The 23272-nt window shown below is 36.6% G+C and overlaps 2 protein-coding genes and 1 long non-coding RNA gene across 3 annotated transcripts; all 3 read left to right on the plus strand.

The window, feature by feature from the left end:
• Positions 1–1675: 1675 nt before the first annotated feature.
• On the plus strand, positions 1676–3386 carry LOC132797568 (uncharacterized). The gene is made up of 3 exons (XR_009633720.1): positions 1676–2692; positions 2805–2927; positions 3023–3386. It is a non-coding gene; the product is annotated as an uncharacterized LOC132797568 (long non-coding RNA).
• A 17154-nt stretch (positions 3387–20540) lies between these two features.
• LOC132791929 (heterogeneous nuclear ribonucleoprotein A3 homolog 2) lies at positions 20541–21380 on the plus strand. The gene is made up of 4 exons (XM_060801065.1): positions 20541–20745; positions 20805–20992; positions 21044–21144; positions 21196–21380. The coding sequence occupies exons 1-4, from the start codon at positions 20650–20652 to the stop codon at positions 21261–21263; spliced, it is 453 nt and encodes a 150-aa protein (XP_060657048.1). The 5' UTR covers positions 20541–20649; the 3' UTR covers positions 21264–21380.
• A 433-nt stretch (positions 21381–21813) lies between these two features.
• LOC132783416 (uncharacterized) lies at positions 21814–22265 on the plus strand. The gene is made up of 2 exons (XM_060788559.1): positions 21814–21880; positions 21954–22265. The coding sequence occupies exons 1-2, from the start codon at positions 21844–21846 to the stop codon at positions 22244–22246; spliced, it is 330 nt and encodes a 109-aa protein (XP_060644542.1). The 5' UTR covers positions 21814–21843; the 3' UTR covers positions 22247–22265.
• The last annotated feature ends 1007 nt before the right edge of the window (positions 22266–23272 follow it).

A 23272-nucleotide genomic window follows, 5' to 3' on the forward strand; every position in this document is an offset into this window, starting at 1 on the left:
TAACACACGCACTGCGGCCATTTATGATAAGTCTCAAGTTTACGGGCAAGTATATGTGTAAAGCGCGCGTGTGTGTGTGTGTGCCATAAATCAAAAACAGACTCGCGAAGAGCGCGAATGTGAATGTATTTGTAGTGGCTCTCACAGTTACTCTCCCTCTCTCTCTCTCTCTTTCTCGCATAGTCTCCGTGTTGTCGGCTGACGAGCGCTCTCTGAAAGGGCCGACAGCGCACAAATCGATACCGCAAGAAGCAGAAAACGAGAAACTGTCCGACAGAAGGCAACGTCATCTTCGGTCAGAGCGCAGCAAACGATTTTTATTTGCGCAGCGTCATTGTCGTCGGCGTTGTCGTCGTCGTCGCCGTCGTCGTCGTCGTTGGGCCGTCGACAAATAAATAAAACGCAATGCAAAAGCAAATTATGACAACTTTAGGCGGAGCATAGCGACAGCAACAACAACAAACGGCAGCAAGAAACGTTGGCAGCGCTGCTCGCATTTTTATCTTACTTTATGCTCCTCGTTGGCTGCGCTCAATCATATTTATCCTTCATTGTGTGTGTGTGTATGTGTGTGTTATGCTATGTATGAGTGTTTGAGAGTGTGAGAGCATGTAAGTTTCTTTATTTATCCATATTTCCTTTATGTACGACGCGTCGTGTTGTTGCCTTCGCATCTTGCCTTTTCTTTGCTGTTTGGTCCTTTTGCAGCATTGCGATTCAAAATGCCGTCGGAATAACTTCATTTGCACAGATTTTTCTTGTGAATTTTTTTACAGTAAATTTCAATCAGTTGAATCAATTTCGAAATAAAAACGTTAATCAATATTAGATAATTGAAAGTTTTAATATGTATTTCAAAAATCTTTAATAATTCGCAGTTACATAGATTTATAAAACTTATGAGAAACTTGATATAACTCATCATATTAAGAAAATGAAAATTTTAAAATGAAAGAAACGATTATACATCAATTTGAAATATATTCTCAGTATTTAAAAGAATTATATGTATTCAAATTCTCATTTGAAATTTACATCAAGATGACTATTTGTTTTTGAGACGATGCATAATTTAAATTTAAATTATGAAAGTTAAAGTTTTTCTAAAATAGAATTGCGTACTTTAAAAGTAATCCTCATTTTGCGTACTTTTTACTGCCTTAAAAAATAAAAAAATTATTCTGTATTAAGGTTTTTATCAAATTAAATAATAACTAAAAAATATAAGAAAAAAATGCATTTTTCCAACATAAATAAAAGCTCTGCTATTCTTAATTATTCAAAATACAAATTTTATTTATTTCAATTGTAACTTATAACTCTACTGTCTGCATTTGCTTTTGGTAATAAAAGTATTGAATTTATGTAATAAAGAAATTTATAGTATATTTTAAAGGCTACAAATTTTTCTGAAATTTAAATTGACTTTAAAAGTTTCTGAATTTTGCGCTTTATCATTTTACTAAAAAATAAAATTTTTAAAGAATGTTTTTGAAATGTTTGAAACTTTAATAAAAAATGCTGCTCTTCATAATTACAAAAAGTAACAGAAGAAGGAAATACATAAGAAACACACATTAGATTTGTATAATTTGCATTTAATTTATCCGAAACTTGAATATATTGCACATAAATTGTAATTCGTATTAAAGCATCTTCAATCCAATGATCGATCATTCAATTGCAAGACGGGGCGAGATTGCCAAATAGCTGTTAATAGCCATACCGATGGAGTTTGTGGCATGAATTATGCATGCCACCGGCAGCAGGCAACCGTTAAGTGGCAACTTGCATGGCCACCAATTGCATTTCATTTGCAGATACATGCGTATGTATCCTCTTGCTACATATGTTTATGTATCTGCATCTGCATTTGTATCTGTATCTGTATCTCGTAATGCGAGTGCAACCCTTTTGCAGTCGCTGCCCATATAATCTGAAAGAACTCGTGTGGAACATCTGCCCGCTGCGTGTGCTTATGAATTACTAAAAAGCCTAATAGAACAACAACAACAACAACGAATAGCAACAAATTCAAAATGGATTCATGGATGAATAAAAAATGAAATGAAATGATAACAAACACCAACAAAGAGGACAACAACAACAACAACAAGAGCGGTAGCAATAACAACCCCGTAACTGAGCCGCGACCCTTCATAAGCATCAAATAATACCAAACCCTCTCCTCTCCCCTCTTCCTCGCACTCATTTCTCCATCCGTGTCAAATTAGCCGCGTCTTCAACATGGTTGCACTGTAGATTTTCAGAGTCGAGTGCCTTTTCCCTATCAGAAAGAGAGAGAGAGAGAAAGGTGCAGCATCTCTCTTCCAGCAGAGACACAAAGTCTATGGCCACCAAAAGTTTCCCAGACATAATGTCGTTTATCATCGAGAACCGCTTCCAATTCCTCCATCGCCATATTCTCGACGTGGGTCGAGAGACAGCAAGTGGAATTTGTATGCAAATCGAAACCCGTTTTCAAAAATTTGATGACGCCGATTTGTCTCTACATTCATAAAAAAAACATATAGAAAAACGATCAGACCAAAAAAAAAAATAAATAAACGAAAAGAAAAACCTAGGCAACATTTCTCAGGTCATCGGGAAATCAAAGTCAAAGCGAAGCCGACCAGAACACGATCAACAAAGCATAATTAAAGTCGGAATAAATTATTATATTCATTTTAAGGTAAATGCGACAAATGTTCAGTCCCTAACCCATTCCCCATTCCCTATTCCCCAAATCCCAAAAAAAAAACGAACCCATCCAATGAGGAACAACGTTTATAATCATCTTGCAGAACGTGAGTTGGTTCAACATACTGCAAGATGTCGGTGGGATCATCCGGACTGGACAATAAAGAAGCCGAGCAATACTCGAAAAGGAAGTCGATGGATTCAAAGGAATATCAACCCTCATAAAAGTAATGTCAGAAGAATAATTATTCATAGTTTCGCATCTTGAAACTTTTTATTGGACAAAAACAATTGTCGAATGTTTTCTCTCTCTCCTACTTAGTTTTCTTTCTTAAACGTTTCCCTGGCTGCTTTCTGATTCAACTCTCCTCTTTGAGTCACGCATTTGGATCCTAAATGGAAATCTCGTTCGTACTCGTTGACTCATTAGACATAGGTTTAATTTTAATTTTATTTTTTTGTGCCCGATTCACATAAAATGTATTTATTTAAATGACAAAGATCGTTAAGAGTACCTCCCACACACATTCAAGTCCAACGATAAACTTCACATCAACTACGAGCATCATAAAAATCGAAATACACGTCGCTCGGCTCGAGGGCTTTGGGTATATTAAGTATCACGTTTGTTTCCACTAAATAAATGTATAATACCAAATAGAATAGAAAATAAAAAAATTAAAAAGACCGAAAGTGCACACTCGACTTGTTAAAAGTACGTACCTCAGACTCGCTCAGAGCATTGTTAAGGGTCTTTGATTTTCCCATGTGTAGACCGACGATCCCAAAGAGTATTCGGCTCCCATTATTCAAATGGGTTCTTAATTTGACTGACCAGTGATTTATTCCAACATTATCAAATATTTCGTAGACTTTGCGCCTATCGAATCAGATTCATACAAGACTACCTTTTGAGCTTAAGAAGAGCCTTTTTAGTACACATAGTTATTTTTCCTAAACTTCTAAAACTGTCTTAAAATCACATTTTTATAAATTATATTATGAAATAATAACATTATAATAAAATGTACGACATGAAATCGGTTGATCAGCTCTAAATCATAACATCACTATATGGCATATAGTATCATATTTCAGATTAAAAATATTGTGTGATCTGCAAAACCAAAAAGAAATAAAATTACATTTTTTTTGTTGAACATTTGAGATAAGTGCTAATTTTTTAATGTAAGAGTTAGCTGTGCGTTTATCGACATTTCCTCACATTTAACATAGTTCCTAAACTTGAATTTTTCATAATTTCAAACGAGTGAAGATTGTCTCCGCTTTGAACGGAAGCTTCTTTAAACTCTGCATAGATCTGCAGTTGCCACAATAGCTAGTAAATTAAGAGTTCGGTGTAAATCACATCTGTTTTGGTTCGTTAATGGATCATTTCTGAATGATGAGCAAACATATGGTCGGCACGAGTCGAAACTCCGTGGTCTTTGGGTGGGAGGAGGCAGAGAGGGGAAGAGGATTTATGATGATATTGTTTATGAATTCGAATTACAAAATGTAACGCCACATAAATATGGAGGCAAGTATTTGCTGAGCTGCAATAAAAAGCAATAACTACGCCCAAATGTTGCAAGTTGAAAGTTCAACAGTGAATGGGACACAGTTTGGATGGTGGAAAATCAATGAAAATGCCTTTAAATAGAGAGCAGACGCAACTTTAAATGTGCCACATGTAACAAGGGGCAAAAAAGAGGAGCCTAGACTGGGGGCAGGGTTCAATGTGGCACAAGCAGAAGCAATGGCAGCAAGGACACCCATCTCACAAGTGTATCCTTCGGATACATTTGCACAACAACAAAACTATGTGTGTGTATGTATGTATATACAACTGTTGCTTATTTACCTAAGCGCCAGGCAGCAAATTTGAGGCAACATCGTTGTGTTGTCAGTGTAACTCCAGCGTTGTCTTCTCTCTTCCCTTTTTTCCGCTCCTTTTGTCGTCCACTTTTGCATCCTTTGACGCCACTCTTTGCACTACAAATTTCTTAGTTTTTCTTCGTTTTCCCTTATTTTCCCTTGCTCCATGCCAATTGCTCAAATGCTTTTGCATCGTTTAAGTGTGTAAATGTTTTCTCGCTTCGAGTTCTAAAAAACAAAAATTTCTTTAGCTTCCTTTTTATTTGGCAGCCACTTGAATTTGCTTATTTGTGTATCTGTATTTGTATCTGTATCTGCATGTCTGTGTCTTTCCATCTGTGTTTGTATTTGTATCTGTATCTGTAACTGTATCTCAGTCTGCCTCTGTGCGCGTCTGAAGGCTGTTGACATTGGTTTCGAGTTTACAAAGAAATCGATTAAACAGCAAATCGAGTAAATGACCCAGAGTGACAGCTTCAGCGCCAGCACAAGGTCAACTTTTAAATTTTTGTTAGAAAATTTAATTTATTTTCATGCACACGCAAATAAACAATTGGTTTAAAAGAAATACAATTCATAGTTTGCTATAATAAATAAACAAAATGCATTTATTATCAAATACAATATTGATTAGTTTTTATACTGGGATCAAGATGCGATCAATCATCATTCCTATGAGTGAATTTCTAATAATAAAACTTTCTTAAATTTATAAAGAAACCGTTTTGTTTTCAACTAACTTTCTATGTATTATGGAAGCAAGTGAAATAACTTAGATTTAAACCATTTTTTCTTAAGAAATTTAACGCAATTAAAAAGATGTTGGATTCTCATTATGATATCATAAAAAATAGCTAGAGCTGGTATTAAGGAAGCTATGTATCCATGACAGAAGGATTTCAATATGAGGCCTGTCTCTATTAACTACGGTATTAAAGATTCTTGAAAATTCGGTTACGTTTAGATAAAAATTGGAGAAGTTATTTAAGAAATACTTTTGTAGGGGAAAAATACGGGTCTTAATTACTTTGGCTGACAATGTGGTATAATTTGTGGTATATGGTATATTTAGTACTATGTATATTAATATACAAGGTAAAGCCTCTGGTATATTTTAATACTTTTCCGATATATTAATAGCAGGTATCTTACGGTCGAGCACACTCGACTGTAGCTTGCTTATTTATTATACAATATTTTCATATGCTTAACATTAGTTAATCGTCGATTGTGACTTTAAATGGCAAGCAGATGAAAATGAAATGCCAATTGTTGCATTTAAATGCCGAGAAGGGAGGACATAGCTTGGAGGCCAATGCCGCATCCGGCAGCTATGCAGACTGTGTCGTCTGGGCTCGAGGACACAAGGATTGGTGTTGGTGGGTGGTCGACAAAATCGATAGTATCCCAAATAGACATGTCTGCTGGCGCTTCTTTATGTTCAGCGGGTTCCCGCAACATCAACAAGATGTATTAGCTGCCTTCATTATGAGGCAGTAACTTTCCCCACTCCCTCCCCCGGCCCGTCTCTTTCCTTTTTCCACCTCCCCGCACAGCAGGCGAAAGTGTTGTCCGTTGTCCTGTCACATCAATATACATATATATCTATGTATGTGTTCTGCGATGTATGTATGTGTGTGTATTTTGTCTATGTTTTTTGGTGACAATTTCCGCTTGCTCTAAACGAGCTTCGTCCTTGCCAACTGTGGCTGCTCTCCTCCCTACCCCTTACCCCTAGCTCCTTTCCTTGTCTCTTGTCAGCCAAAAAAGCCAAACTAACTTTGTGCTCCCTCAGTCAGAGTCTTCCCCCCTTTTGCCTCTTCCCCCTACCCCCGCCCGACCCTGTCTGCCTTTTTTGCCGTCACCATCGTCGCCATCGTCTCGCAGTTTCACTTGTTGTATGTGGGCGACGCTTTCCTCGTTTTCCCACTCGAATTTCCATTGCGTTTGTAGGCGAATCGCAGTCGTTGTCTTATATACCAAATGTCTCTGGTTTCCCTCGCTTGCTCTATGTGTGTTTGTGTGTGTGTGTGTGTGTGTGTGCGTATGTATGCCAAAGGCTTAAATATTCTAGAAGCAACAACTGAACTTTAAATGTACAAAGCAAAATGAACAAAAACAAAACTGCGGGCAGTTTTCCCCTTTTTCCATTAAAGTTTTATTTTTATGTTAATCAGGTCACTGGCACGCCTCCATCGTCGCTTATGTGGCGCCCTCTATGGTGTCGAATTGGCATACAGTAATTGCCAGATGTCGAGCAAGGTCTCTAGACTTCAGACTCCAGACTCCAGACTCTACCTCATTTTTTTTATTTCGCTGCAGTTGCACTAAAGAGTTAAAAAACATGAAAAACAGGAAACCAAACAGCAGAGAGACAGATAAATAATAAAGAGTGAGAGGGAGAGCGGCAACATAAGATAGATTCTCTCATTGATCGCGTTCTCTCGAGCGAACTATTTGTTTAGGTGATGTGACATAAACACAAATACACTCATGAACACACACACTTTCAGCGATCCCATTGTCGTGTCTCTGTCATGGCGAATATCCCTTTATAATTCTAATGCGAGTCTCATATCCTGCATTGTGATCGAATCCTTATTGTTGTTGCTGGTTTTTTTATACCCGCTATAGATAGAAGGTAGAAGGTAATTATAACTGTGTGCCAACAGGAACAGTAAAGAATATATGAGTATATTCTTGAACTCCGTCAACGGCAAAGTCCTCATGAACAACAAAATTTCAGAGACTATAAAAATTGGGAGCTAAAATTTCTCTTCGCTTACATTTGTAGTTGTCGCAAGCTGATTTTGCCACGCCCACCTCCGCTCACGTAAATCGAAATAAAACGAATAGTATACAGAATAATAATTGCAATTTTTATTTATTATATAAATATATGAGAAGACTAAGACTATTTTCTTTCTATTTTACAAATACAATATAAAAGCATTTCGTTTTACAAAAAATTCCTTTTAGTATACTTAAGTATTTTTTCGGCATATTAATTTAATATATTCGAACAAAAATACTACTCTTGCATTTCTTAATAATATTCCAACATTATTACATATTCTAATTCTATTACTTTTTAAGTTTGCTTAAATATTTTCTTTACCTCAATTGATACTAAAAATTTTTCGTTATACAGTATACTGCATGTCGTATTTTTTTTTAGTATTTTTGGTATATTAGTTAGGTATATTTAAACGATAATAACATTTTTGCATTTCTTAACTATACTTTACAAATTTTCATATATTTTTAATTTTAATTTAAGTTTGCCTAAATATTTTCTGTACTCTTATTGATAATAAAAAACTTTTCCTACCCCCAATAATGTCGCACCGTCAAAATCAACTTACTCGGGGGTAATAATTATGTATTTATGCAAATTTCCGGGCGACATGCCGATTTCGAAAGCTGCAAAGCGTCGTCGTCCATATTGTCGCATCATTTACCATTTACGAAATTGTTTAATTCAATTAAATAATTATATGCATATGTTTTCCAACGTGCATGACACTCCTCACACATACACATACACACGCGCACTTTGATGGGGTACATTAAAAAAGTGGCAGCACCCGCACCCTGCAACCTGCACCCTGCAACAGACGCACATTGGCAAATTACGAGTAACAATAAAGTTCGTCAACTTGGAAGCGGGGGTGGCTTTCGAGGGGTCTCAAGGGTGCCAATGAGGTATGTGTGTGTGTGTGTGTGTAACAAAAGTCTTAAGCCAGTCGAAGGAGTGTGTCCTCAGCTAATTCCTAAGTACAGCCAGTCTATACCTATGAGTGTGTGCGTGTGTGTGTGTGTGTGTGTGGGAGTTTAAGGCGAAACACGAAATTCATTTGCGTAATGCGTGAGCTCAGCGGCGTTGACGTTGGTGTTGGAAAAGAAGATGGGGGCGGGGGTTAGAAGAAGCAGGGAGCGGGGGCAAGATGCGGGACTGTAAATTTGACAAGCTCATATGTAACTTTATGCACGGATTTTCTCAGTATTTTTATTGAGCAATTTTTAAAGCCATAACCGAAATTCGATTCCAAATGCAAATCCTTTTATGGCGCGGCACCTTAAGAGAGATTTGCCTCAGTCGTATTTATGACCCCCTCGAGGGGTGGGGTGAGGAGGTATAAATGAAAGGAAATGTGAAATAGTTGATGTGCCGATTCACACACCATTAGCTTCAGTCACCTCCCTCTCTTCTCTCTCCTCCCTCATTTAAATGCAGTGCGACGAGAGCCAAGTGAATAATGTTTGTGTGTTTTGCTTTTTTTCTTACACATTTTTATTTCATTTTCATATAATTTAGATTTTGATTGAAATTAAAGTTAGACTCACGTTTCGAATGCGTAATGAACAATTTTTCAATTTCCCGACGGTTCTTGAAATATTTTTGATACCTTTTTAATGTACTCATTAAACACAGCAGCGACGTTACCTGAATATCTAGATGAGTGTACACGTTAATCGCTGTGAAGTAGCATTCCGAAACTTCGGTATTTCGTTCTCCGCTTTCCGTGAAGTCATCTGACAATTTTTAGTAGAACTTAGATCTAATAGCTTTAGTTTTGTATTTAATTTGTATTTATGTACATATAATAAAAAATAAAACTGATTGATATTAAGAATAACAAGTAAAAAGAGACATCTCCACTATCCACTGTCACTAAAAGCAAATTAATATACTAAACAATACTAAAAATACCAAAACTATATCTGGTATATCGATGTACTATTACATTCAAAATATACCAGGTTGCCAACGAAAAACAAGTAAGCACCAACTTCAGCAACCGTTTTTGTCACATATCTCTTATAGTCTCTGAGATCTACGTTTTCATACGTTGATTATACATTTTACGGGGACGGATTTGAATCCTTCTGCCAGTTAACTACACTTCCATTAGGCTAATAGTTATAAAAATAAGTGTATTAAATAATGTTGTGCTGAAGCTGTCACAAATATAATTACAATATTATATGTCATTATGTAGTAATAAGAAAACTTGTTATTACTATTTTTATTATTTTATTTACAACCTGTCGTTACTCTTCCGAAATAAACATTCACTACAGTAAACTGCTCTTTTCTCAACATTTTCACTTTGGCAAAGTATTAATTTATTTTTGTTTTTCATCTTAATTCAAAAAGGTCCCAAAAGAATTGTGACAATAATACTTGCAATATTAATATTTGTATAACAGGAATAGAAAACTTTCGAAATGCCTAGTTATAGTTTGATTTTGTGTGCTTTTTCTATTATCTATAGTATATAACATAACTCTCATTTTAGTGTGAAATATTTCGCTTGATATTCCTACTAATTTACCATATTTATTTTACTTACAATTAACTTAATTCCCTGTATTTCGTAAGAAATTAAAATTTATACAGAGTTGAAAGATATTCATTATAAATGCAATATAAACTTGATCTCCGCAGTTGAGATTGATCATTCCCGGAACAACTCCCTCAAACCACAATTGAATGACATATTCACGAATTTATCCCAAGCTATGCTCTTGATTCCTAACAATTTATTGCCGATGCACAAGGACAAATTGTAATCGATAGCATTTCATTTAGTGCAACGCTTCTGGGCGATGAGGAAAACAAATTTCCCGTACAGCAACCATAAATTAAAGACAGATAATATCATATTTCCATGAGGCGCCAACAGAAACCACATTGCACAAACAATTATTGTAAATTGCATGGGATTGTGCCGATCTCTGTGTAATGCAAATTGTCAAATTGTCCAAGATACAGATAAGTATAAAAACAAACAGACAATAGATGCGACAAAATGAAGAACATTTGGTTGAAAAAATGAGGAGAAATTTCATTTTTGAAGCGAACAATGAAATAATTGATATGTAAACTAATATTCTCTCATCCGAACGAATGACAAATCTCTTCGGTGTGCGTGTCGCCATTGTTGATTCTGATAGCATTGTGAGACGACGGCTCACATGCTGTGCCCCTAATATAATAATCATAATAAATCCTTAATAATTTCTTCAGTCTTCAAAAGAAAGCGACGACAACAGAAAGACGGACATACTATATTGTAGGTATTTAATGGAGGGATCGCAATTGTCAACTGGGATTGGAATCGGGCTTAATGAACTCGAGCCCAACAAAACGGCGGTTGACAAATTTCTTGCCAGCGATCCTTGCTGATCCTCAGCACACACACTGATACACACACACACACGGGCACACGAAATTTCATTAGGTTGCACAAACAACTCATCCGTCAGGTATTTTGCTTGCTTTGTTTAAGATATTGCGGTTGATTGCACACGATTTGAGCCCAAGCCCGATGCGATCCCAATCCCTAGCCGGGAGCGGGGCTCAAGGAATCCCAGGCACTCTTAGCTAACTTTTCCACGAGTGCTCTCCAGGGGCAACAGTAGCTCTTTGTCTGGCATTGTCAACTGCATTATGCGGCGCAGTAAAGAGGAAAATTTGTCAACACATTCGCCTTCGGGTGGCTCGAAATCAATTTCGGGATCTTCTTAGATCTCCGATCCACATATGCGCCATATGCGATGCCAATTCTATAGCTCTCGGCTGTGTGTACGTTTGGGTTTCTGGTTGTTGAACGTTGGGTTCGACCGCTTTTTATTGATATTTAATTTATGTTCTATTTATTTCCGAGTTTTTCGCTCTGTTCGCTGCGTTCGTTGTTGACGACGACACAAATTACATATTGACACGCTGATGGTTTTTTAATATGCACACACACACACACGCATGCAAAGAGACACACACAGTCACTTCACCTACTTTGATGGAGGGGAGGTCGTCCATCTGGTGGGCTTGAAACAATAAAAATGAAATTCATTAAATGAATTTATACATTTAATTTATTGGCCTGACTCTTTATCAAAATTTGATAAAGCAGACTGCGCGAGCATGGCAGAATACTACACACACTCAGTGTATGGCCTATGAGTATCGAGTATGGTTCTGGCTTCGACTTCGGCTTGGGCTTCATTGCACACAGTCAACGTCGACTGCGGCTGCGACGTCAACTGCGGCGCTCCCTCTTCACAGACATTAACAGATGCGGTTATGTTGGTTAACAAACATTTTATTGGCAGTTCAATTTCGATTTTTAATTAAAGCGTGAAATATCTCTGATGTAATTTAGCCCGAGACTATTAAACGGCTCTTCAAAATAACATAGACATAGACGCCGCTCTAGAGAAGAAACTCAAAGTGTTATACTAAAGAAATATTCCTGTAAAAATCCTAAGTTCTATGTCTAATAAGGGTGATACTAATATTATTAACAATCTAGTGTTATGTTTCAGTATTTTTTCAGTATATTTATTCGGTATATGTTAAGAATAATACCGCATTTTGCATTTATAAAAATTGGGTAGCAATGGATGATATATTTTAAATGAATTAATATATAGATATTTCATTTTTTAGTATATACTGAATAATACTAATAACATTGGAAATTAGAAGCGAGTATCTCACAGTCGGGCAAAGTTTATTTGAAACATATAAATTAATTTAAAAACGTAGTTTGGTTAAGATTATTGACATATTCTGAGGACTGCTTTATAATGATAATATGTAATAAAAAGTGGAGCACTTTATATTTAGATTGTTGAATAATTTGACATATCGGCTGCTGATAAATTTGTACATTTAATAATTTCCATTAGAAGCAGAAGAAGTACTTCTCATGGGTAGTACAAAATAGAATTATAACCTAAAATGTTTGTCCAAAATTGTTAAAACAAGTTTTATTGCTTTTTGTTTTTCAACTAACAACAATTTATAATAAAAATTATAATTTTTGTTAATTAGTTACTTCACTAAATATGCAAAAGGTGTCACTTATGTAAACAATATAGATAGCTTGACATTTTACATAATTATTGATTAGTTTTCTGGATTCTCTTGAAGTGTGTGGCTTGCTTATGAGATGAAATCCAATTAAGGCGCCAAGTGCATTCATTTGATATTCCCATCTAACTATGTTATAAAGTGAACAACAACGACAACTAGTGGCACAAGAATAACAACAATTACAATAACAAGCATAACATCGAGATAGCAACCGCAACAATATCGATAACAACGAAAACGAATGCAAATTAAACTGCTCGGGGCATGCATCTTTGGGGCTTCTCATACATGTGGCTCCTACATGAGGCAAGCGGCTAGGAGGGTGCTCCATATAAATGCATATGTATATATGTATGTACAATACATATACATATGTATTTAGTATCGCATGTATAACTATTTTTCTATGCCTTGAATTAAATTCGATGTAAAAAGGAAAAAGCGAATTAAAAACAAGTAAGAAAGCTACAGTCGAGTGTACTCGACTGTGAGATACCCGCTACCCATTTTGAATAAAAGCAATATATTTTGCGGTATATTTCTCAAAATATACCAAATATACTACTAAAAACCAAAAAAAATATACCAAATGGTATATTTGGTATATCGATATAGTACCGCATTCAAAATATACCATAGACAGCACAATATACCAGACTGTCGGCCAAAGCAAATTAGACCTCTAGTAAGTAGGCGTTTTTGCCCATACAAAAGTATTTCTTTAATAACTTCGACAATTTTTATCTGATCGCAACCAAATTTTTAGGAATCATAACTACTATAGTAATTATTATATATACCAAAATTCGTAACTCTAGCTTTAAAATTACGCTTGTTATTCGATTTTTTTTTTATTTGCGGGGGCGGAAGGGGGCGTGGCAAAAATTTGAAACAAACTTGATCTGCGTGCAAACATAACAAATGTTGTCGAAAAAAAAAATTATAGCTCTATCTCTTATAGTCTCTGAGATCTAGGTGTTCATACGGACAGACGGACGGACACACAGACGGACAGACACACAGACGGACAGACGGACATGGCTAGATCGTCTCGGCTGTTGAAGCTGATCAAGAATATATATACTTTATAGGGTCGGAGATGCCTCCTTCTGCCTGTTACATACATTTCCTGCCGGCACAAAGTTATAATACCCTTCTACCCTATGGGTAGCGGGTATAAATACAATGGGAAATGGGCGAAAAGCAGAAAAACAAAAGCATCGATACAAATGCGATTAAATTACAAGCCTTAACAGTATTTATTGTTTTTGCGACTGCAGAGAAAGAGAGAGAACGGGAGATTGTGCTGGTGATGAGCGAGTGGGAAACAGAGAGAGAGAGAGAATGATGGGAGGTGATACATGCAAATTTTTACAAAGTCTGCAAAAAGCTTAAATAGGAAAATTAAAAATCGATAACATTAAATTGAGCTATCGCTGTGGATGTACATACAGTGCAATTTTTATTTTCTACTATTTACTTATTCGTCTTCTTCTTCGTTGAGTAAATAATACCAAAAAGGAAAACAAAAAGTAAGAACTTAAGCGTATTAAATTGGATTTGCCGTCAAAGCTGCAACCAAACATGCGACAAATGCGATAAGCATTAGTATACTACGTATGTATGTGTGTATGTGTGTGTGTATATATTACATCTAATATTACACATATGTAAGCTGTATACGCATACATATGCATGAGCTGAATTTTCGATTTATTGCACATTTCAATTCGATATACGAAATTATGCAAAAATGCCAATTGAATTTACCAGCATTTGCCGCCGCTCCCCTTCATCCTCACTGCCTTACTCCCCACCCTCTCCCCATCAACTGTTTTGTGCTGTAGGGTCACCCCCTACTGAGGGTTTGTTGTCATCAATTTGGCTGTTGACATTAGCCAAGATGGAACAAATGGAAATGCATTAAATATTGATTTACGATCCTATTTACGATCATAAATTTGTAGCTATTTAGCGGTTGCACACACACACACACACACACATCGACACACTCTCTCGAACATATTGTAAAAACCAAAAAATCAACAAATTGTCAACACAAACAAAACATAGAACGCGCTCCTCAATGACAACACGAACAAGGCAACAAACAAGTAAGAAAGCTACAGTCGAGTGTACTCGACTGTGAGATACCCGCTACCCATTTTGAATAAAATAAATATAATTTGCGGTATTTTCTCAAAATATACCGAATATACTGCAAAAATACTAAAAATATACCAAATGGTATATTTGGTATATCGACATAGTACCGCATTCAAAATATACCATAGACGGCACAATATACCAGATTGTCAGCCAAAGCAACTAAGACCCCTAGTAAGTAGGCGTTTTTGCCCATACAAAAATATTTCTTTTATAACTTCGACAATTTTTATCTGATCGCAACCAAATTTTCAGAAATCATAACTACTATAGTAGTTATTATATATACCAAAATTCGGAACTCTAGCTTTAAAATTACGCTTGTTATTCGATTTTTTTGTTTTGCGGGGGCGGAAGTGGGCGTGGCAAAAATTTGAAACAAACTTGATCTGCGTGCAAACATAACAAATGTTGTCGAAAAAAAATTATAGCTCTATCTCTTATAGTCTCTGAGATCTAGGTGTTCATACGGACGGACGGACAGACACACAGACGGACAGACGGACAGACGGACATGGCTATATCGTCTCGGCTGTTGACGCTGATCAAGAATATATATACTTTATAGGGTCGGAGATGCCTCCTTCTACCTGTTACATACATTTCCTGCCGGCACAAAGTTATAATACCCTTCTACCCTATGGGTAGCGGGTATAAAAACTGAAATATTACACTCGAATATTAAAAAAGAAGCAGAAATTAAACGAAACGAGCCGAAGCGAAACGGAAGCAACCCAAGAACCAAAAAAAAAGAAAAGAAAACAAGAAAAGACCTGAGACAAAAAAGAATGAAAATAAAACATAAAAATAGAATTGACGATGCGTTGACAGTTGAAGGTACTTTAGCATGGGCATCTGTTGAGGGAGCGCTGACTCGCCCGCAGGATACGTGTCCCATATACAAGATATATTAATGTTTGTACAACAACAATGGCATTCCAATAAGTACTTCAGATGTGACTCATATCTGTCATAATTACTGCGCAACCGGCAAGTAAATGGAGCTAGCCTAGGCAGATAAAGAATGCGGCGACTGGAAACCCAAACGATAATTCTGCATAGGGGTCTAATATTTTATATCAAGCCTGCGAATCATCATGATATTCCAAATTCTTTTAATGGAGAATAACAATAATATATAGCACGGTAAATAAATTAAAACAGATAACTTGCAATTTATTGTTTATGATAATACTGGAGTGATCATTTAAATATTGTGATACAAACATAACATCATATTTGATAAACAAATGATTGATAATAATCATAATATCTAGTTTCTTTGATATACAAGTATATAGATGTATATTTGATTACATCTTCATTCTACAAATGTTACGCACATTATTGATTTATTTTCAGTTTTATTCAGAGATATTGGCTGCATTTATACACACACATCATCTATAAAGTTCTGGTCAAATGTCAATCGCTAACTTGGAGGGTTCATATTGTAAAATTGTAAAGCGAAACAAACAAAAGAATTTTGTTGAATCAAAAGCAATAAATTTGATGACATTTATTGGTTTTTGCTGCTTGTCATGAGACAACAACGACAACAACAACCAGCTGAATGAAGCCTTGCGTCATTTAGAGCCAGTTTTATGATAGTTGACTCCTTCGACACAACTGGGGATGATCATCCAATGTCGCAGTGTCCCAAGCTCTGTTCCGATTTCAGTCTCCGTCTCTGTATATCGTGCGGGTGTCATTTTCGGGCTCAGTGGCACAATTTGAAGAGGCACTTGAACAGGCTTCCGTTGGGTCTGGCCTCGTCATTAGCAGTCCAAAGGAGAATAGTGGCATGCGGCATGTGGCAAGCGACGCGTGCTGTTCTGCAGCCAACCACCCCACGCTCGTTTTGGGCCATAGAAGTGCAGCCAGAGCCAGAGACACAGCCACAGTCACAGCCAAATAGTTCTGTTTGACAGTTGCAGGGAAAACTCTCGCATAATAACAATAACAATAAACCGGACATCTGAACAATGCTGGACAATGGCGGGCGGTGTCTAGGTGGAGAGACCTTGGACCTCTGGACCTCTGAACCCCTGCCCTGGACAAAGGTCAGCAGTTTAAATTGTGTCATGTACGCATTGCTGACATCTCTTTCCTGCCCTCACCACCAATCTGCCCTCTGAGTCCTGCGACGCATTCAAAAATTGAAATATTACACATTTTATTTGAAAAGCAACAGCAATAACTATGAAATGCACACAATAACCATTCGCAATTGTTGCCACACTGACAGATCCACACCCAAACTAAAGGCTACCAAGCAGAACATTAGTTGCCTCCCATTGGGAGCCAGGCAAATACCAATTTCAATGCCAAGTTATTGTCACCCAGTGCTTGCTAATGTGCCATCTATGAGTGGGTTCAGTCACTTCCGATGTCAATAACTGCCCTCTAATGACATTACTTCTGCTCTCGCAGCGATTTTCCCATTTTGCAGTTTCCCACTTCACATATTTCATCGCAAACTGCAAACTAATGTGAAATGAGAATTCAATTTTTCAATTATTCTCTTGTGAGACTTTTATTTCCCAGATAATAAATAAGCATTAAAGCTATTTTCGTAGCCAACTAATGAAACCTTTGGGAATCTTACTTGCTATAATAATGCATTATTATAAATATGTAATTAAGAAAGCTTCTTTAAGATTGTTTCACTGTAACGTAAACTGAAGACTTTTTTCGTACTAACTTCTTGTAACATTAATTTGATTCGTAAAATCGGATGACAGAAACGTCAAAAACTATACAGATATATTTAACATTAACAACTATAACTACACTTATATTATATTATTTAAGATGATCTTCTTGTTGCGCAGAAAAAATGATTGACAGCAATCCTTTTCATTCATTTCCTAATGCCATTAACTTGTAATAAGCTTATATTAAATACAACATTTGTAATTTTTAGTTAAGTTAAGTGTGTGTAACAATCCGATCCCAAAAAGTATAAACATATATTCTTCATCAGAGTGAACAGTCCGACCGTATGATCTCAGAGACTAAAAGTGATAGAACTATTATTATTTTTTCGACAACAATTGTTATATTAATATTTGCACGCGCATCAAGTTTGTTTCAAATTTGTGCCGCGCCCACTCCCGCCTCCACAAATCGAAAATTATCGAATAGAAATACTTTTGTATGGCAAAGAACACCTACTGCAGTCGGGACTAAGTTGCTTTATTTGACAATCTGGTATATTTTATACTCTATGGTAAATTTTGAATGTAGTACAGAATCGTAAGAGTGCTTACATAAATTTCTCGTATATCCTTAGGTTCAATTTGTATAATCTTTATTTAGTTTATATTTATGTGCTGCTGACATAATTAATTTTCTGTTTATAATTTCTGATTTACATAAGTTGCCCAGTTAGGTAACAGTGCACCTATCTTTGTTATCATTTCGTTAGTATTTTAATAAAAAAATAAAAAAGAAATAAAAAAAAAAATGTTCAAAAGGACCCATCCCAACTCCTTGCTCCGGTGCTAGTTTCAAAATTCTCTAATATAGATTTACACTTGCTTTATTGTAATAACTTGTATAATTAAAGATAAAATCATTTAAGCAGTTCCTCCTACTCAAATAGGGAATAAACCATTAATTAAGCCGATTAAATTGAACAGCATTTCATATTTTAGCCAATTAGGAAAACGAGCGTAGCAGATCATTGAAGCAGCCAACGGGCGGCACTAATTGGCAGGCATTTAACACTTTCCCCTCCTCGATTGTCGAGTGGAAATTGGAGGCACTTTGCTTAATCATTGGCAGCTATATGATGCCAGCTGCGCTACTGCGACTGCGACTGCGACTACGACTGGAAGTGGAAGTGGGACTCGGCCATGGAGATCATCATCATCAACATGAGCAGCGATCAACGAAAGGTGGAGGGAAAGGGGCAAGGAAAGAGTCAAGGAGGAGGAGGAGGAGAGGGGCAATGCTGTTCCCCCCACGCGGCAGCCAATGCCTGATGATTAATTGCTCTGAAAATGTTTTGTTTTCATAAACAATTTTTTAATAGGCCCGCTCAGTTTTGTGTGCTAGAACCGGGGGTTGAGGGTCGGGGTTCACAACGGTGTGCGTGTGTGTGAGAGTGTGTGTGGGTGGGGTCAAAGAGTTAAATCGTTTCGAGTGTATCTATGCGCTTGTTTGGCTTAATGTGAATGACTCCGTTGACTCCTCGGCAGTTGTAGATGTAGATGTTGATGTTGCTGTTGCTGTGAAAGATGCTTTCATGTTTGGAATTTAAAAAGAGTTGATAAATCAAAATGTTTTGGAATAACATTAGACCGCCCCCAAGACCAATTCAAGGCCCTGACAAATGTGCATTGCTTGAGGGCAAAAGGAAGGTGTTAATTGCCAGCAATCGACTGCAGAGAGCCAAAACTAACTCGACGCACTTTTGGTAATCATATTTCCTAGACACAGAGATAGACAAAGAGAGAGAGAGACCGAATGAGAGCAAAGAAATTCTATAAATAAGAAAAAATAAAAATAACAGATCAGAGAAGGAAAAACATTTGAAGACATTCATTCAGGAGGGAGCAGAACGATGGAGGGGGGAAGATTCGTTGCAGTGTCGCGTGGCGTGACAATAAAATTTATGAAATTTTCTGCTGCTCGACACATTTTCACATATTTTCAATTAGAAATAAAAAATGCTTTCAACAGGTGACAAAACAATTTTACGGCCGAGATCCATGGAAACCGCACGAATGCCGTTTAAGTGGATTAAGTACGGCACAACTAAAACGAAAACTAAAACTCAAACTCAAACTGAAACGAAAAGGAAAATGAAAATGAAAACTAAAACGTTTATATCGCATATATGTAGGTTGTAGATACATCGTTTGATGGCTTTTAAATTGCTGCTTCTAAAAAGCAGTCTGTGTATTTAGCTCGTAAATCTTTCGCTTTGCCGAGCTGCTCAAAATATTGTTGGCCATAAAAAACTATGCAAGTCAGGGTAATATAGCAAGGTATGTTTTCACAGCGGTTGCATGCATCACAAGGACAAATGCACACTTATCTTTTGCAGAGGAACATCAGCGTTATGAATATGAAACAATTATATATTTATGAACATCATAACGATGCGATTTATGAGGTCATCTGCTTTTGTCTCCGCTCTTCGACCTAGCGGGATATTGTCTTTGTTTTCTTTCTTCTCTCAGAGTGCGCCTTACTAACAATAATACCTTTAGCAAAGTCTCTATCCAGGGGATAAGAACCTGTTTCACAGGCAACTGCATCTGACAGCTGTGTGGCAAGTCACAGTTGATATCTGGGGTAGACACTTGAAATTCGAAATGAAATATATTTTTTATACTTTTTCAATGAAAATATTTTAAATTTTTGGAACATTTTAAATAAATAATCGTCCATAATACGCTTGACTATAATTTATTTCAATTGAAATATTCAATATGGAATGCTATGTGTAATTTTGCATAATATTCTAATAACGCTATTTATTATCAGGTCCTAAAATACAAATCTGGTGATATCCAAATAGTATCGAATATAGTTTGATGAATTAAAACTGAAATCTAGGCATGTTTTTGAATACCTCAAATTTTCGTGTAAATTGTATTGAAAATATTGAAAAATTCTTGCAAGATATAAAGCAAATAAACTGTTAAGTTTACGTTATTTTAAAAGAAATAAAAAATATTTTCTAACTTATATACAATTATTAGACTTGATACTATGTTTTTAAATTGAAAATCTATATGAGACACATTCAATTTTAATTCAAATTCAAAATAATAATGTCCATATATATTCAAAGGCTAAAACAAATACTACTTGGATTAAATTGATCATTTAGTAGACACAGCATTGACTGTCTTTAAAGTTTCCACATGTAATGCAAAGAAACAGAAACGAATTCATTCGTATTCTAACATTTCAGTAGTTTATGTTTTGGTAGGATTTAAAATATTTTTTAAGAGCTATAAATTTGTCGATCACATTTTTGGCCTATTTGAAAGAAAGTCACGATGGACTATGGTAATTCAGGTGGTGCAGAATTCAACTGGAACTACAGCATGGGAGGGAATGGAGGAAGCGGCCAAGGCATGCCCATCTATCCCCAGGTGAGTTTATAGAAGTGATATTCGAGTTGGGAAATGATCACTAAGCTCCTCACGTGCAGATGGGACAAATGGGGCAGATGGGTCAAGGACAGGGTTTCGATGGAGGACAACAGTGGTTGCACTCAAACCAGGCGAATCAGGGACAGAGCTATCAATCGGCAATGCCTCAAGGTCAGGCCTCGCCCAGTCCCTTCGATGATTACAACCAGTCAATGATGCGGTATACGAATCTCCCCAAGACAGAGGGGTAAGTGCAATCACACATTAGACTTATTTATACTTTTGCTTTGCTTCTTAGTGGCTCCATGGGCCAGCAGCAGCAGCACGGAGGCCAGGCGATGGGTATGAACGCCATGGGCAATAGCTATGGAGGCTATCCCGGCGGCATGTCTCGCAATGGTGAGTATCGGAATCTCGAGTATAACTTGCGATCTCATCTGGTCTCTGCAGGTCTTGGAAATCCTGGCGCTGGCATGGGGCAAGGTACCAACAACGGCTACGGTGGAAACTGGCAGTAATTACTTTCCCTGCCCCTTTTTTCTTTCCGTTTTCCAGTCGATATCCTAGATATTTCCACATCATATAGTCCCAATGGAATGCACCTCTATATTAAATAAAGACTCCTTCAATGGCAACTGTGTTTTCGCAATCGTTATTCAAACGCTGCCCTGATTTTAAGTCCGGGTCGGAGGTCAGCTATTAACCTATAGTTTGCCGGGTGTTGTGACCCCTGTCAACGCGGATCTTGATAATCTGGGATGGCCAGAGGGAGGGATGGAGGGTGGGTGCAGAGGTGCATAAATTACATGCGCAATGCATTTGCATGTATAAATTATGATGATTCTATTAGTTAGCATGTCGTTTGGCAGCGCTGCCATAAATTACAGCGTTGCAACAACTGCATGAGCCACCGCCTGGGGCGCTATTAGCATGGAAGATGGTAGAGGGAGGGTAGAGGAGGGCCTGCTCTACTACACGTGTTCCCTGCCTCGCTCCACCACATCCATATTCACATCCTATGTACATCCGCCTCGCTTTTCCTAGCTCCCAAGAATTTTTTATTAATAAATTTCAATAGCACGAGAGCGCGCGTGTGTAATGATCTGTCGCTCTGGATCATGGTTGTGGATTAATGGTAAACCGAACGCATTTTTCATCGAACATTCGACTGCATTTCGTTTCATGGTTTTCGTTTTTCGTTTTTTTAGAACTCTTGTTTCAAATTTATGTCGCCCGCCATGCGGCATGCTCCATGTTCCATGTTTCACGCGCCTCGAGCTGCGCGCCGTGCGTCGAGTTCAGTCAACTGTCTGGTGGTTGCTCCAGTTATGAGACCATTTCGTTGTGCTCCAAAAATCATCGGCACCTCTCTCGCACCTCCTCCGGCCTTCTGTTGGTTCAGTTGGTTCCGCAAAACGTGCCTCACACCTTGTCTCACCTCGTCCCATTAATGCAAGTCACGTCCCCGGCAATTACATCCGTCAGATATGCAGAGGAATAGAGCAGTGTGAGTTGCTCCAAACTCTATTTTATACTCTAACAAAGGATTGGAACTCTAGTTAGATTCTTTATCGCAACTGGTTAAATATATTAAAAAATTTTAATTTGTGACAAATACATATGCATACAATAATAACAAACCGATAATTCACATATTTTAATTTTTTTTTTTTAATTTTCTTTTGTACTAGAACGATTTTTAACCAGCAAAATGTTTTGAAATTTAGAATAGAAATATGTGCACAGAGAGCAAAAATCAATATTGAAAAGTAGACGGGAAAAAATGGATTTTTTTAATTTTAAAAAAAATCTTGAAATACAACTTGTATGTTGAAAAAAATCTTAAATAAAGATTTTTATTCTAAATTGGCAATTTAAGATTAAAATCTTGCTTCAAAAATGTTGTATTGTATATTGAAAAGAAGATGGTAAATCATTAATATGGTAAAAGTATTGAAATGCATTTGTAAAGTTTTCAACTCTTTTTCGACTCCTACAGAAATTGTTTTTTGTTTTTAATAAATCCAAATTATATTAATAAACTAATACTTACATTTCATAAATTACTACTGTGTAAGAAATATTTTTCATAATAACTATATTGTCATGAAAAAATATAGAATAGATATGAATGACAAATAATAGAATAAAAATAAACAAATACCATTACCGTTTCCTTCGGTAAACTTTCCATGTAGAGTGTACAAATTCGTTAAGAGCTCTGAAGCTCTTGGACAACTACATAATTTGGTGTTGTCTTTGAACCCAAGTTTCCCGGTTGAATCAATGGGGCAAGGCGTGCAGCGGGGGGCCTGAAGAAATCGTTGATTGTGTTGTTGGGTTCGTCTTGCCCTTTCACGTTGAAGTACTTGAAATTGCTTGGTGTTATTTTAATTTGTGTGTTTTTTTATATAGTATTTGTTGTGTTGGACTGTTTCTCAGGTTGTGCGTGTGCTTCTTTTAACGAATTTGTTTTCTATGCACTTATTTAATTGTGTTTTTATTTTTATTTTATATTTATTATGTG

Source organism: Drosophila nasuta, chromosome 2L (genome assembly GCF_023558535.2).
Source record: "Drosophila nasuta strain 15112-1781.00 chromosome 2L, ASM2355853v1, whole genome shotgun sequence".
In the NCBI taxonomy this organism is placed as follows: Eukaryota; Metazoa; Arthropoda; class Insecta; order Diptera; family Drosophilidae; genus Drosophila; species Drosophila nasuta.